This window comes from Trachurus trachurus, assembly GCF_905171665.1.
Source record: "Trachurus trachurus genome assembly, chromosome: 5".
In the NCBI taxonomy this organism is placed as follows: Eukaryota; Metazoa; Chordata; class Actinopteri; order Carangiformes; family Carangidae; genus Trachurus; species Trachurus trachurus.
This window is the reverse complement of record NC_139896.1, coordinates 10,465,449-10,482,121: the sequence shown is the minus strand read 5'-3', so window position 1 is coordinate 10,482,121 and position 16,673 is coordinate 10,465,449. Positions and strand designations below refer to the sequence as shown.

General features: G+C 40.1%; 2 protein-coding genes across 3 annotated transcripts; both read right to left on the bottom strand.

Annotated features, from left to right (window-relative positions):
• Window positions 1–557: 557 nt before the first annotated feature.
• On the bottom strand, window positions 558–13,115 carry LOC310986606 (interferon-induced GTP-binding protein Mx). 2 transcript variants are annotated; one of them, XM_083972581.1, is made up of 12 exons: window positions 12,950–13,115; window positions 4,676–4,813; window positions 4,390–4,544; window positions 3,619–3,757; window positions 3,321–3,519; window positions 3,156–3,234; window positions 2,930–3,052; window positions 2,648–2,789; window positions 1,756–1,914; window positions 1,577–1,653; window positions 1,224–1,460; window positions 558–1,115 (listed from the first exon to the last, which is right to left on the bottom strand). In XM_083972581.1, the coding sequence occupies exons 2-12, from the start codon at window positions 4,779–4,781 to the stop codon at window positions 891–893; spliced, it is 1,641 nt and encodes a 546-aa protein (XP_083828707.1). In that variant the 5' UTR covers window positions 4,782–4,813; window positions 12,950–13,115; the 3' UTR covers window positions 558–890. The 2 variants fall into 2 exon arrangements, with proteins under 2 accessions (XP_083828707.1, XP_083828706.1); XM_083972580.1 differs by lacking the exon at window positions 12,950–13,115 and adding an exon at window positions 7,528–7,823.
• On the bottom strand, window positions 8,788–16,379 carry LOC310985633 (interferon-induced GTP-binding protein Mx-like; the record flags this gene model as incomplete). Its single annotated transcript, XM_083971252.1, has 14 exons — window positions 8,788–9,273; window positions 9,432–9,674; window positions 9,756–9,832; window positions 9,929–10,087; window positions 10,240–10,381; window positions 10,496–10,618; window positions 10,703–10,781; window positions 10,900–11,098; window positions 11,205–11,343; window positions 11,912–12,066; window positions 12,171–12,311; window positions 12,950–13,194; window positions 14,167–14,365; window positions 16,310–16,379. The coding sequence occupies 14 exons, from the start codon at window positions 16,377–16,379 to the stop codon at window positions 9,010–9,012; spliced, it is 2,235 nt and encodes a 744-aa protein (XP_083827378.1). The 3' UTR covers window positions 8,788–9,009.
• Between the last annotated feature and the right edge of the window lie 294 nt (window positions 16,380–16,673).

The window sequence follows — 16,673 nt, the reverse complement described above, 5'->3', positions numbered from 1 at the left end:
TCCACACATTATATTGAACCAGACACCAGAGAGCGCTTTGTCTCAGGTTTGTCTTTTGCATTTCTCAGTGATTGATATTCTCTTCTAGACTTTTCTCACAGGTATCACACAGAAAACAAGTGTAGCTTCTATTTCTTATCTATTTATTAGCAATGTGGGTTGCAAAAATGTATATTTGACACACTGACTTTATTTCTTTTCAGAGTATGACGCTTTAGCTAAGGTTATCCAGCAACACCCAGACCATCACGAAACACTCAAGTAAGTCAGTCTATGTCTATTCCAAATGTATAATCATTTTGCTTATTCTATCATGACAGTTTTGCTTGACATGATAATCAGTGTATGTGACTGATTTTACTTTGAATAATAATAATGGAGAATGAACATGGAGAGATCCTGACTTGAAGAAATGAAGTTGACTGCTTTTAAATTATTTGTTTTTATCTAGGAATTGTTTTTGTATGTATTTTTGAATAAACTTGACTTGTTCCCATCTGTATTGTTCAGTTTATTTATCAAAACAGTTAATATACTTTTATATAACCTACTAGTTGTTATCAGAAAAACTACATATTTTAGGTAGTTTTAGGACTAAATCAATTTTGTATGTATATCTTATGCAGACTTTTACATTGCTGAAGGTGATTGACCACATTTGCTAATTGACTGACACCAAATAATTTATTACAGTTACCAATCTAATACCAATCTAATGCCACAAGGGGGAGCTAAAGTACACGGTTTTATCAACAGTTCAAAGGCAGAGGACAGAAACAGACTTATATCTATTGCTCTATTCATAAAAACTGGTCTCAGCCAGGTACATTGTGTATACAGTACAATCCAACTACAACTGTGCCATAACCATACTTTTAGGGCCTCAGCCTCTAGAACTCAACCAGATATGCACGGGCCTTCATGAGACGATTGAGGCGACTCTGCAAAGCAGCTCTTTTGTTGCCGATGTCCATGTCCTCCTTCAGCAAGAAGTCCACATTCTCCTTATCCTGAAGCATCTGCAGCATCTCCCTCTGCAGCTGGACAGCACACTCTTGCAACATCTGGAAGCGGATCACCAGTGGGATCTGGTCAGCCAGACGCTGGCTGGCAATCTGAGGGAGGAAAGAGAACAGACCAGTTATTGAAGAAATACAAAGCTTCTGTCTATAACTTACGGTTATTGTTTTTGTTCATGAATCTTGTGCTAAATCAAAACTTACATTGTAATAAGATTTGAGGTGCAACATCAGCTCCTGAAGTGTTGCATGATTATCCCTGCAGTACACAATACTCCTTTTGTCTTCCTCATCCTCCTCATTCTCCTCTCTCTTCCTGTCAGTCAAACTGCTGCTGTAGGTTCTGTCCTGAGAGTAAACGATCATCTCCATCTTGAACTGAGTTCTCAGCATGGTTTCAGCAGAGACCTCTTTTTCTTGCTTTATGGCTTCAATCTTTGCCTGGAAAATGAAACTCTGGTCAGTCAGAACACTACCAAAACTTATGCAATTTTATTATTTTGGCTGCCAAAATAATAACAGTGATGTACAAAATCAAAATCTGATTTAAAGAAGACCTTTGCTGTTTTCATGAGGTTAGGAAATCCTGGGAAGCTACCACTGGCCAGCTGAATGAACACTTTCCTGACAGCATCTGAAGAAAATGGAAATATAACAAAAATCAAAGCATTTTGATTTTCCCTTCAGAATATTTAGCAATAAAGAAAAGCAGTAAATCTTTCACATAGTCATATACCTCCAATATCCTTGAGCTTCTTGACAGCTGGTTCTTCCAGTTGTTTGATCTGCTCCTTGACCATGACCTCAAAGGTCTTGTAGTTGATGAAACCTGGCAGTTCTCTCCCACGGTACCTGTCTTCATAGTCCTCCACCTCTCTATCAATTCTTTTATTAACTGTGACACACAAACATGTATTTCAGGACACAACAGATGGACAGCTTAAAGCTCAAAATTGAAATTTCACTCATTATCTACTCACCCTCATGTCGATTAAGGGCTGGGAGAAGTTTCAGAGTCCTCCGTGGCTTCTCTGAGTTACAGGGGGTCTCGGCATAGCAGTGCATGTCCATATAACGGTTGCAAATGGATACCAACTGTCTTCGTAACAAAAAGACACCAAAAAACATCCAAATACCTCCATGCTGCTCGTATGTAATGTCCGTCTTGTATTGAAGCCCCGAAATGCGAAATTGTCACGAACAAAATTAAATAAGTCTATTTTTCAAGCTTTTTTGTAGTGGAAGCTCCTCTTCCTGGTTCATCAAATTTGGACGAACGGGAAGAGGAGCTTCGAGAAGCTTCCGGTACAAAACAAGCTTGAAATGTAGACTTCTTTAATTTTTTTCAGGACAATTTCGCATTTCGGGGCTTCAATACAAGACGGACATTACATACGAGCAGCAGGTATTTGGATGTTTTTTGGTGCCTTTTTGTTACGAAGACAGTTGGTATCCATTTGCAACCGTTATATGGACATGCACTGCTACGCCGAGACCCCCTGTAACTCAGAGAAGCCACGGAGGACTTATCCCAGCCCTTAGTTGACATGAGAGTGAGTAGATAATGAGTGCAATTTCAATTTTGGGTGAACTATCCCTTTAACAGCAGATTAAACTGAAACACTCACAGTTTTCTCCTGAGCGGTCAAGGTGGTAAATCCACTTCCCAAACTCTCTTCTGAGCATAGAGAAGACATTAAGTTTTTCTCCACACTTGAGCTCCTCTCCCGCAGACAGACTGATGGCATCCTGAGTGAACGCTGTCACTTTCTGGAACACACGTGTGAGACAGGAGAAACAGCTGTTAAAAAATAGTTTATCATTTATCCAACAAACATTTAAAGATGAGCGAATGCTGAGGATGGTGAGCATTTGCTGCCAGGTAAGTCTTATGTTGTGTGGGAGCTCACATCAATGAGGAAGACGAGTCTCTCGGCTGCATCAGACGGTGGCCCGGTGCCGTATCTCTCCAGCTCTGACTGAGTCTGTGCAAGTTTCTCCTCAATCTGCTCTTCCAGTCGAGGCAGAGATTTCTGGAAGTCACAGAGCAGGGGTCAAACCTTTGATAACTTAGGGAACTTATCGTAATTTTCACGGTACAGCAATTGCTGAGGCGATGCAATAATAGCAACTCACTTCAATGTGATGCACCAGCTCAAGCGTCAGTTTTTCAGCCAGTTTGGGAACCGTGGCATGGCCGTCATTGTAGAGAGTCCTATGGCAAGAATAAAAAGCATGACATGCTACACAACCCGTCAAACACCACATATTTTGTATAATTACCCAAAAGAATGAACTTACTGGAAATGTACATGATCCGTAAAGAAGGCTTTCTCTCTCTCCGTTGCTTCAGTTAAAGACACTCTCTCTGTGATCTCCTTCTGACCCCTGCACTTGACGATCATGTAGCCCTTCTTCAGGTGGATGACCTCATTGTGGACAATGTCAATGATTGTCTCCTCTGTGCCTTTGTCCACCAAATCAGGCTTAGTTAGGATACCTGAGAAAGAGAGAGGGAGAGAGAGAAAGGAAATCACTCAGAACATCAGCTAGCCATAAACCGAATGGACCTGTTCTAAAATCAACTCTATTTATTTACCCAAGGTCCTCTCTCCTTCAGGATCCACCTGCTGTGCCATCTTCAAGGCCTCTGTGGTTGCTATGTCCACGTTGCTTGGAACAACCACCAGACTGATGGTCTCTTGTTTGGTGATGAACTTCTGGATCAGTCTCTTTATCTGAGAGAATTAAATCACATTGTGTTTCAAGCTATGAGTTGAGTGTCAGATGGCTGTTGTCAGTTAAAATCACATAATTAATGAAAGTCAATGAGAAATCATGTGTAGAGATGGGACACAAAGGTCACATGTCTTTGTGAAAATCTATCTACAATCTGTGTAACCTTCTCATGTTGCGTCCTCAACCTAGGTTATGTCCTCTGTTATCTTTATAATTATCCATCACTTCCTGCTTTTAATCTGCCTGGCCTTTTTGTCACATTTCAGCTTCACACTTCCTGCCACCGTTCGTTTCTCGCTCCTATGACTGTCGGCCCCATCCCTAACATGTGACTCATTGTCTTCCCCTCCTCATGTATGTAGCAGGCATGCGATTTTTATTTTGTTCAATCATTCTTGGATCTGTTTGCTGACCTAATTACTGATCCTGTTTGCCTCTGATCTCCAGGTCTGAGTTGTGCATATTAAATGATGACACTGAGCCAGCATACCCTTCTGAAGCATGTTTGTTATCTGTTTACAGCGCTAAAGATTCACCCTGTGAGGACAGTGACTGTTTGCACCATGCAGATTCTGTTCAATCTGTTCAAGAGCTGCCAATATCTTTTACCCTGTGTGTTGAAGTAACACACCTGGTCTCCAATGTTTTCTGGTTGTCCCTTTACAGCCACCCTGGCGATGCCGGGCAGGTCAATGAGAGTCAGGTCTGGAACATCAGGAGAGGCGATCACCAGACTGATCAGGTCATCGCTGATCCCCACACCGACCCCGGCCATTTCATCCTGAGCTGGAGAGAGAAAGAAAGGGGACACGATTCAGCATATGAAGATAACAAAGAGACGGAGATGTCTCAAACATTGAACCTTTATGTATTCCTTAAATGCTCTTTCATTGTGACAGTTAAGAACAACCAGTTACCTTCTCTGATCTTTTTCTCCACATCTGCAGGGTCATCTAGTTCCTCCTCATGTTCCTGGTAGCTTATCTTCCCGTACCACTCCTCTCCTTCTTTCTTTCTCTTCATCTTCAGTTCAAGAGGACATCTTGTTACAATGCCTAAATTACAGATGAGCAAATGACAAGAAATGGGAAAAATTCAAAGTGAAATCCTCTCTGCTTGGTGAAAATGAACAGTAAACAGAAATGGTCTGTTATGCAAGCCTCTCACCAATGTGTTAGCACGGATACAGCATGCTCACCTGTTAACTGCCTGAGGTACAGTATAGGATCTCAACGTTATTTGCAAAGCCAGCAGCTGGGGCGCCGAAAAGGGGGGGGTAAAGGAGACGGATTCTAGGGGCCCATGATTGAGGGGGGCCCAGAGAGGCCCCTAATGATGATAAAATGATAATACAGTAAAAATAATGACACCAAGTTATTAAAGCAGAAGTTTTGGCTAACTTCTTGTCAGCCGATGGATTTAGCAGTCCCCGCCCTCGTCCCTATGTCACCACATTCACGCGCATCCCTTGGCTGTACACACAGAGAGGACCGCCCCTTTACGCCGTTCTCTCTCCTCATTGGATAAAGGTTGTAGGATGCAAGGAAAGTTTTCTCCTCGGCTTACGGCAGAGCAGAGTGACTGACAGACCTGTGTTTCGGTCCAAACACTCTATATAAGTGATTGCTGTCGGAAGATATAACTATTTAAGGCTTATATTAACACAAACATTCTGCTTACTTCTGCTTTAACTAACATATAATCACAAATGTTTTATTTTCAATGTCCTGGTAACAATAACTTTATTGTTTTGGAAACATCAACGCCTGCAATAACAATACATTTTACTACAGTCTCAAAACAATACAAAGGTGAATCTTAGGGTTGCAAAGGGGTGGAAAATTTCCGGTATATTTCCGGAAACTTTCCGGAAACTTTCCATGGGAAGTTAAGCTGGGGAATTTTGGAAATATTCCAAATTGGAAATAGAAAAAAAAAAAAAAATTATGGGAATGTATGGGAATAAACTAATTGGGGGTAATTTAAACAAACTGTATCATGTCCAAACATAAATGTAAATATTTTGTTTTGTCATAAGCAGACGTCCATGCAAAATACAATTAAAAAACATGACATTTCAACAGATATTTGTGAGTAGAACTTTATCAAGTTTTAATTCTTGTTTGAACAATCAATTATTTTACTGAACAACAAAAACATGAATGTTGAGTAAAATAACCCCCCGCCCCCCCCCCAAAAAAAAAAGAATCCCATTCAAAATGTTAAAGGGACAAGGAGTTATTTGGTTATAAAAAAGACTCATATTAATGTGGATGAACTACATTACCCACTTGTTAATGGGTCCACTTTCGATAAATATATCATTTTGTCTTTATCGTTATTTTGTTATTATTTAGTGGTCGGCTCGCCCAGCATTTCCTAGTTTTGGTTTCGCGGATGCTGCCCTGTTGGTCATGGGAATAACGTCACCGAATTGCTGTTTATGGTTGGAACTATGACGGTATCTGATCGTCTTCCAACCTCCGACTTTCATTCTTGATCAATGAAAATATTCTTGGCAAATGTTTTGCTTTCGTCCGTCTTGCGCCGGTCCAAGAATGTCACCGTGCATGGAGGCTCATGGGAAATGTAGTGTGAAAACACTTCACTTTCAAAAACTCCTCGTTGTCCCTTTAAATGAAAGGAGTCCAGGGTTCAAGAAATCATCTGTGCATGTGATGGAGGATTGCACAATGCATGTAGGGGGCGTGGTCTATAGCCCTGCAGTAAGCAGTATGCTGTGTGCATGGAATAGCATAGATATTAAAGTGCACTTGCAATAAATCTGGTTGTTTTAGCCAAGATTATGCTACAATATATTTTCTCCAACTATATTTAAGTTCCCTGTTAAGGGCCAACCTTCAATTTTGTAAATTTCTGATTTATTCCCGTTAATTCCCATATATTCCCGTTAATTCCCATGGAAAGTTTCCAACTTTGAAAATTCCCGGAATTTTGCAACCCTAGTGAATCTGTTGGGAAATGAAAAATGAATTCCATTGTATTCAGAGTGCTCAGTTCTTCCCCTACTGTACGTCAACTGCCATGTTGTTCCTCTTTCACAAATATGGTAATGATAGTCAAAAAATACCATTAAAATGCATAATATTATATAAAATAGCATCAAAAAATTTCGCCGCTGTGTTGGGGGCCCTGTAAAGATTCTTTTCATGGGGCCCAAAATCCCTAGCGGCGCCCCTGGCCAGCAGTAATGAGAGGACTTGTCTTGTGGCATTCTTGTTTTATTGAACAGACTGCCATGGTGCCCTCATCCACACCAGAACAAACAGCTATTGAACAAGCCATACAGGTTTGTGACGATTTAATCTCCGTTGATGACTCATTTGTTTTATGTAATCTATGCAAAACAACTGAAAATGAATGAAAAGAAAACTTTTTTCCATTCTTTGTAAAAAAAAAAAAAAAAAAAAAAAAATCGTTGTCAGGCTATTACCGTAATGGCCAGACTGTTTTCAGCCTGTTAGGTCCTCACTAAACTTGATCAGAAAATCAATTAATTAAAAAGAAAAATTAACGTACTCAATTTATTTAAATTATTGTCTGTGACATGTAGCCTACAACTATGTGTACAAGAAATTACTGTATTTTTAATAGGTAAATGGTCTGAATTTATATAGCCTAGCGCTTTACTATACCTGCAACGATACCCAAATATAATTATAATTATTGACCAATACAATTAATCATCTTCCACATGTTGTCCCGCTGGTTGAAAGACCAATAGGCTTCTTAGTTGTTTATAACTCACCACTTCCTCTTGGCAGAGCCACCCCGGACAGCGCCTCCAGCACGGAGCTCTTCCCCGAGCTTTGGTCTCCTATCACGGCGATGGCAGGCAGAGCCAAGTCCTTCTCTACACCCAGAGAGCGGAGAGAGTCGATGAGGTCGATGCAGGGACGAACTTTCTCCTCATATTGTTGGTTCAGAGTGTTCATGGTGATGAATCTTTCTTGCCTCCTGTTGAGAAAAACTGGAAAAGTCTGCTGAGACTAAGCTCTGCAGCAGCTGTAGCAGCATCTAAACCATTTGAGAGTGATGCCGGTATTTCACTGATGCAGGAAACTGAAAGTTAAGTTGTGGTGTGTTAGGTTTCGTTTCCTTAGGTTTACTTGTGACATGTACCAACAAAGGAAAAGAATGTGAAACCTTTGGAATTTCTTAGTTTTCGGCATTAATTGGCCGTTAACCGATCTACATCTAATTAAGTATACACAAACACAATGTGCTTAACCTAATACCACACAAACAATATTTCATGTCATTGTCGAACACATCCATTAAACATTCACAGTGTAGGTGGAAAAAGTAAGTGAACCCTTGGATTTAATAACTGGTTGAACCTCCTTTGGCAGCAATAAGCTCAACCAAACGTTTCATGTACAGACCAGAATTGCACAACACTGGATGAAGATGAATTTTGGAGGCTTGGTCCTTAGCTTCAGCTCAGCCATGTTATTAGGATGTCTGGTGTGAATGGCTCTCTTGAAGTCATTCCATAGCATCCTTATTGGACTGACTGGACAACTCCAAAAGGTGGATTTTCTTTTTTTGAAACTACTCATGGTTATCTAGATCAACATTGATGATGACATTTTTATCGAGGTGAATGTATTTTCAAATACGGTCCGATCTCCATCTAAGTTACAGTAATGAATAAAAAGTGTATAATACACTGTATAAGAATACATCTGTAATAATAAATAACACATAATCATTGTATTATTCTTGTTGGTACCACATACCTTCACATATACTGTACATACACACATGATGCGAACTGTTGGATTTATTTGCTCTGTTGTTTTCATGCTGATTTTGCTTTATAGTTATTCCTTTGGATATTACAACCTAAATTTAAAAAAAATCTGATCATGCAGGAAGAACTCCCTTCTACAAAACACCTGTTGCACCAGGTTACATATCTGTATCTAACAATATGTATCGATCGGATTTAATGAACAAATAAATGTCAAACAGTTAACAGTTAAGTTGTGTTTATTAGCCACCCTCTACTCAAACCACAAAATAATTCAATCACACAAACATTTACAACCACACATACAATATACCATGACATGTCATTCAGAACAAGCATGACCATGACAAAAACATCTCTGAAATCTCTGACAATGTAATAGAAGATGATTTAACAAGATGACTTAATTAGTTGTTATGTCAGAAATACGATAATAAAGATAAATAATATCTCCAAACAACTTAGCAACTTCCTCTATGAGAACTCTGGTGTGCTGAAGTTGTAAATGTTCATGCTGAACTCAAGCAACAAGTCACGCGCCTTCGACAGACGCTCCAGACGTTTCTGAAGGTGGTTCCTCTGGGTTCTTACTCTGGAGTCCTCTTGAAGCAGGGACTCGGCCTTCTTCTTGTCCTGAAGCATCTGCAGCATCTCCCTCTGCAGCTGAACGGCCAACTCCTGCAGCAGGTGGTAGCGGATCACCAGTGGGATCTGGTCGGCCAGACGCTGGCCTGCAATCTGTGGTTTACAGAGAAGAAAGACAGTGCTTTTGATTTTGATGCTTTTGGGCAGCTGCTTCTGCTTCAATATGTTTTGGTGTGTCTTTCACAGTTAAGATTACGTGGAATCCGGATATAGCACAAAAATAAAACGTGCAGCCTGAAAATGACACTCACCTGGTAATAGGATTTAAGGTGTTTAGTCATCTCTTTCAGTGTAGCCCCATTCTGAGTATTGCTAGCATTGCTGTTCCTGGAGTTGGATAAAAGACTGGCCTGTTCTTCATCCCTCTTCCTCTTGCCTAACTTCTTGCTGTATCTGCCGTCCTGCGTGTAAACAATCATCTCCATCTTAAACTGGGTCCTCAGCGTGGCTTCTGCTGTAGCCTCCTTCTCCTTCCTGATGGATTCAATCTTCATCTAAAGAACAAAATGTGTCAGAAAACCTCCAGCAGGATTTAGTCATAGGTTTACAATGCCAACTGACAACAGGGAGGATACCTTAGCTGCCCTGAGGAGGTTAGGAAATCCAACCAGGCTGCTGTCTGCCAACTTGAACAGCTCCCTCTTCACAATTTCTTTAAAAACAAAAAAACAAATCAGAAGGTACAACTATGCAATCACAATCTTGACATGGCCAGTCATTGTTGTTATTGTTTCATCGTAAGACATACCTGACACCTGGTTGAGTTTCATGACAGCTGGTTCTTCCAGGTTTTTGATCTGCTCCTTGACCATGTCCTCAAAGATCTTGTAGTTGATGAAACCTGGCAGTTCTCTCCCACGGTACCGTCGATCAAAATTAGCCACCTCTCTCTCAATATTCCAGGTGACTGCAATATAAATGTAACAGTAGTTTTATAATATTGTATTTGAAAATGATACAGGTAACAGGTTACCTTTTCCACATTAAAAACAAAAAGTGTCATAAAAAACGTATTAGGTTGCTAAACTGATGTATTGATGAAGTCGTCAATGCCCTTACATGTTATTTCGGAGTTATCTATGGTGTCTCTCCACACTGAAAACTCCTTCCTGAGTGTGGAAAATATATTGAACTTGCGTATAGTTCTTAGTTCTTCTCCTTTGGTGACGCTGATGACATCCTGTGTAAACTCCGTCACCCTCTAGAAGAGAAGATAAAACAACATGGTAAATTCAGTCAATCAATATATCAGCTACACTATACTGGATAGGAGGAACAATGTTCAAGTATAGAAGGTGTTGTCTGATAAACTCACATCAATGAGGTAACCAAGTTTCCCAATTTCTTCAGATGGGGGTCCACTGCCATATTTGTCAAGCTCCTCTCGGGTCTGTTTTAGCTTCTCCTCTATCTGCTCTCCCAGTCGAGGCAGAGATATCTGCAAATCACACAGAGAGTCAGACCATTCACATCTGAAGTGGGAAAAGTAATCTGAAGTAAATCAATCAGGTGGAGTATTCACCTGGATGTGATGCACCAGCTCAAGGGTGAGTTTTTCTGCCAGTTTGGGAACAGTGGCATGACCTTCATCATAGAGGATCCTGGAAAATATATAAAAAAAGTTACTGTATACATGTTACAAAGTATGTCAAACTGCAAATCACTATTTGCATATGGTTATGTGGACTAGCTGCATATTTACAAAACAAATAAACTTACTGGAAATGTGCATGATCCTTAAAGAAGGCTTTCTCTTTATCTATTGCCTCTGTTAGAGACATCTTTTCTGTGATCTCCTTCTGGCCCCTGCACCTGACGATCATGTAGCCCTTCTTCAGGGGGATGACCTCATTATGGACAATGTTAATGGTTGTCTGCTCTGTGCCTTTGTCCACCAAATCAGGCTTGGTCAGGATACCTAAGAGAGAAAGAGAGACAGATAGAGAGAGAGATGGAGGAAACCACTCAGAACTACTACAAGCTATAAACTGATTGGACTTTTCTAAAATCAACTCTTTATTTACCCAAGGTCCTTTCTCCTTCAGGATCCACTTCCTGTGCCATCTTCAAGGCCTCTGTGGTTGCTATGTCCACGTTGCATGGAACAACCACCAGACTGATGGTCTCTTGTTTGGTGATGAACTTCTGGATCAGTCTCTTTATCTGAAAAGTATCATTAAACGTACAGTCCAATCACCACTTGAGTTGCTGTAATAACCACAACAGTATTTCATAGGAAGCAAAAAATCAATTTCTGAGGCGTGTTTGTTTTTGTATGCTGATGTCCAGAGTTAATAGAGGACAAGACTGTTTGTACCATGCAGATTTGTGATAATCTGTTCAAGAGCTGCCAATGTGTTTTACTCGGGGTCCTGAAGTAACAAAGAATGATAGAATCCAGCTCTCATGTATGGAAATGCATGGAAAGTTTATTGGCCAATAAACTTTGCAAACTTTGCAACTTTTACTATGCACCCGGACCCACTGATATTAATGTTTTGGAGTTGTGCAGATGTTTTCCCACATTTCTTTTGCTGAAGTAACAAACCTACTACACTGCACCTTAAACGTACAGTCCAATCACCATTTGAGTTGCTGCAATAACCACAGCAGTATTTCATAGGAAGCCAAAATGGTGTTTTTTTTATCTCCAGAGATTCCATCAGCCTTCATGGCAATCTGTTCAAGAGCTACCAATATTTTTTACTGGGGATAACATGAATAAACAAACCTGGTCTCCAATGTTTTCTGGTTGTCCCTTTACAGCCACTCTAGTGATGCCAGGCAGGTCAATGAGAGTCAGGTCTGGAACATCAGGAGAGGCGATCTCCAGACTGATCAGGTCATCACTGATCCCCACACCGACCCCGGCAATTTCATTCTGAGCTGGAGAAAGAGAGAAGACATGATTCAGCATCTGAAGATGTGTTGACCACTGAAACAACAAATCAACTCAAAATGCTTATGAATGCTGCATTCTGTTACTGTACCGTTACGAATCTTCTTCTCCACTGCTTCAGGGTTTTTTATGTCTTCTGGCTCATGACCACGGTAGGAGATCTTTCCACACCACTTATCTCCTTCTTCTTTTCTCTTCATCTTCAGTTCCAGAGGACATCTTGTCACAATGCCTTTAATGAGCAATTCACAAAATATGGGAAAAATATAGTAGGCCTTTATAGGCTTAATCAGCATGCACATTCTCCTTTGGGTGGTGCTGGGAGCAGATCCCCAGTCAAGTTCAACATAAAAAATCAACACTTGCTCCTGCACTCACTTGAAGCTCTCAACGTTTCGGTCTATTGACCTTCATCAGGACTCAGTATTTTACTTCTGTTGTTCTTCTTCTGTTAAAAGGAGGTCACACAACAGAAGTAAAAAGTCCTGATGAAGGTCAATAGACCCGAAACGTTGACTAAATAAAAGAGCTTCAAGTGAGTGGGGGAGCAAGTGTTGATTTTTTATGTTGAAAATATAAAATAACCATAGTAAAAATAAACAAATGAAAATGAACAGAGACAATGTACTTAATGTCTACTTAAAATATTTTTTATGAAGTATTTATTTCTATGGCTATTAAGGATCGACTTTTTTTTGTCTGTGGAAACACGAAAAACCGGTTAGGCTACTTAGCTCCGCAGGTGCTTTGGTGGAAAAGAGGCACTTTTAATTCTGGCTGAATAATGAAAGAGTAAATAATGAGGTCTTAATTGGTGACATCATCATAATAGATTTTTTCCCCCACTCTTTTATGATTAGGCCTACTCACCACTTCCTCTCGGCAGAGCCACCCCGGACAGCGCCTCCAGCACGGAGCTCTTCCCCGAGCTTTGGTCTCCTATCACGGCGATGGCAGGCAGAGCCAAGTCCTGGTCTACACCCAGAGAGCGGAGAGAGTCGATGAGGTCGATGCAGGGACGAACTTTCTCCTCATATTGTTGGTTCAGGCTGTTCATGGTGATGAGTCTGATTTCTTGTCTGCTGCTGCTGTATCTCTCCTCGGCGATAAACGCACTGTGAAAGAAGGAGCAGCTCAGCTCAGTGAGGGAGCGCAATAACATCAGGAAATCGAAACTTAGTGTAGGTTTTGTTTCCTCGAGTCTTACCCATAGCTCTCGTGCTGAAATGAGGACCTGCTTTCATCAATACATTTAGCATGTAGGTCTAGGTGTCAATTTTTCAGTTTGAGTAAGTCGACAGCCCATTAAAAAATATCACCTTTGACACAGATACTTTCGCAACAGTGCTAAGTACGCATGTACTCATGTAGGCCTACTCAGTGCCCTATGCATTGTCCCGTCGAAATAAACCAATAAGTGATTTGCAAGAATACGTAGATAATAGAAGGTAATAAGGTAATGGTGGCTAACATTATATTAGTCAAAGTATCAAATACTACTCCAATACAAGTGAAAGTAGTTTATCATAGTTTTTTTTTTTCTCCATATTTACATAATTTGATAATTGAAACATCCTATGATTACTGAAGCACTGACCGACTGTCAAACCTTCAGAATAAAAAGGTTTGTAGGATGTTATAAAATTTTGTAGAAATGGCCATAGGACTAAACAAAACCTTCGCTCTTAACTGTTCTGTTGATTTAGAAGTTCATCTGGAAACTGCTGCTCCTCATCAAGTGGTATCACACACACATCACACTAAGATTTCTTAACACACTTTTGTTTTAGACAAAGGCTGGAAATGAGGAAGTCATACGACTGGAATAAATCATGGTCATGGAATCTGTGAACTGCCTATCATAATGTTTTACTGTAGTAATTTGAAGCCTATATGTTATTGCCAAATAAACATAAAGACACGGGAACAGCACTGATATAAACATAACAACTGTAGTCTGTAGCTATGGTATAAAGAGTAGGTACTTGTCTTGAGTGAATTTATTCTCTCACACAAACTTACCTTGTAGCCATGGTTGCATATGGTTATGTGGACTAGCTCCATATTTACAAAACAAATAAACTTACTGGAAATGTGCATGATCCTTAAAGAAGGCTTTCTCTTTATCTATTGCCTCAGTTAGAGACATCTTTTCTGTGATCTCCTTCTGGCCCCTGCACCTGACGATCATGTAGCCCTTCTTCAGGTAGATGACCTCATTATGGACAATGTTAATGGTTGTCTGCTCTGTGCCTTTGTCCACCAAATCAGGCTTGGTCAGGATACCTAAGAGAGAAAGAGAGATGGATATAGAGAGATGGAGGGAATCACTCAGAACTACTACAAGCTATAAACTAATTGGACCCTTTCTTTTCTAAAATCAACTCTATTTATTTACCCAAGGTCCTCTCTCCTTCAGGATCCACTTCCTGTGCTCCTCCAATACAAGTGAAAGTAGTTTAAATAGGCTACTTGATCATAGTTTTTTTTTTTCCATATTTACAGAATTTGATAATTGAAACATCCTATGATTACTGAAGCACTGACCGACTGTCAAACCTTCAGAATAAAAAGGTTTGTAGGATGTTATAATAATTTGTAGAAATGGTCATAGGTTATTTAACTAAACAAAACCTTCGCTCTTAACTGTTCTGTTGATTTAGAAGTTAATCTGGAAACTGCTGCTCCTCATCAAGTGGTATCACACACACATCACACTAAGATTTCATAACTCACTTTTTGGTTTAGACAAAGGCCGGAAATGAGGAAGTCATATGACTGGAATAAATCATAGTCATGGAATCTGTGAACTGCCTATCATAATGTTTTACTGTAGTAATTTGAAGCCTAGTTTGTTATTGCCAAATAAACATAAAGACACGGGAACAGCACTGATAAACATAACAACTGTAGCTATGGTATAAAGAGTACTTGTCTTGAGTGAATTTATTCTCTCACACAAACTTACCTTGTAGCCATGGTTTTCTTGCAGGCTCCCAGTCCTTCAGGTCTGCAGCAGAACTTCTCTATTGGTCCATTATCCACCAGGCATTAACTATCCCACAGGGGATGGATGATGTCCATTAACTCCACATGGCCAAATCTGGTCTAGGGTGAACTATTGCACCTCTGAGGTCCACACATTATATTGAACCAGACACCATAGGGCGCTTTGTCTCAGCTTTTCTTTTGCATTTCTGCAAAGGCAATACAATACAGTGATCCATATTCCCTTCTAGACTTTTCTCATATGTATCACAAAGAAAACAAGTCCTTTCACATGGTCGAACTCATGTTTGAAACTTATGTGGCGTTAGCTCATTTACTGTGAGAATATAACTAGACTCTATAAACTTCACTGTGAAATCAGGAAGTTCTGCAAAAGACAAATAAATAAATAAATCATTGAACACTGTAACTCAGGAACAAAAGAGACTATTGTGGCCATATTTCCTGAAACTTGACCGGCTAGCGGAGGTGTATTTTACTGATAATTCTAGTTAATCCAGCTTCTAAAATTACAGTCCCTGTAGGCGGAAAAAAAGACTGATGGACTGAAATATTTTTTTAGATGGGAGCAACATTTCCATAAACACCTCTTTAAATTCTTTTTGATTTTTTAAAATTCTGTTTTAATTTAAATGAAATGACTAAAATTTCTAGACAGATATACACCTCTTCTCAAACAAAACTGTGCCAACAAATTTGCAGCCTTGCAAATGCATGTAAAATATCCCCCTTCCACCTCTCAATTATTGGCACACTAAATATTACAATGTATGACATGCAGAAGGAAATGATCATGGTCCTGATGCACTGCAGCCACAAGATGGCCTCATTATTACAGTCTGTAGATCTCTGGGGTCTCTGTGTGCACTTACAGTAAGCAGCCTACAGTTTATCTGTGTGGTGGTGACAAGTGCTCCCAAGCTGCCTAGTGTTCGTGTCTAGCTCCATTTCACAACCAAATCCCTTCCAACAGGCATATAACATATCATATTTTCACATGCACTTTGTTCCTTCCCACAACAAACAATATTTTATTTTCTCTTGAGAGCATCCCTCTCCGATCTCAGGGCAGCACAATCTGACCCACGTTAGATCAACAAGCTAATCTGACAAAACTGAAACAACTGCAGTTTTCATTACATGACTTTCAGGGAGGGGACATACAACAACAAAGCTTGTTAATGTCAGGCCTGTCTTGCCTTGGAAAATGCTGCACATTACTCTTTCTGATGACGAACACAAAGAGCGAGCAATTCAGCCCTTTCACTCTGTGCTTCACATTGTGAAGCATCCCTGTTTCTGTGGAAACCAAAGCAGCAGGTCAATGGTCGGCAGACAAGAGACCAGACAAGAGAGATCAGAGCAGATACACAAATTTGTGTAATTTATGGATAAACGTGTTCATCGTTAGCATGAATTCCTGTAAAACATGATCCACACTCAGTATATAGACCAGTACACATTTACCATGGACGTCAGATTTTTATACATACATGGATGTTCAGTCTGCTTTATTACACTGTTGCAAGCCACATGCTTAGGAGGTCAAAAAACAGGGTTGCACGAGTCATATTAATGTAAACAA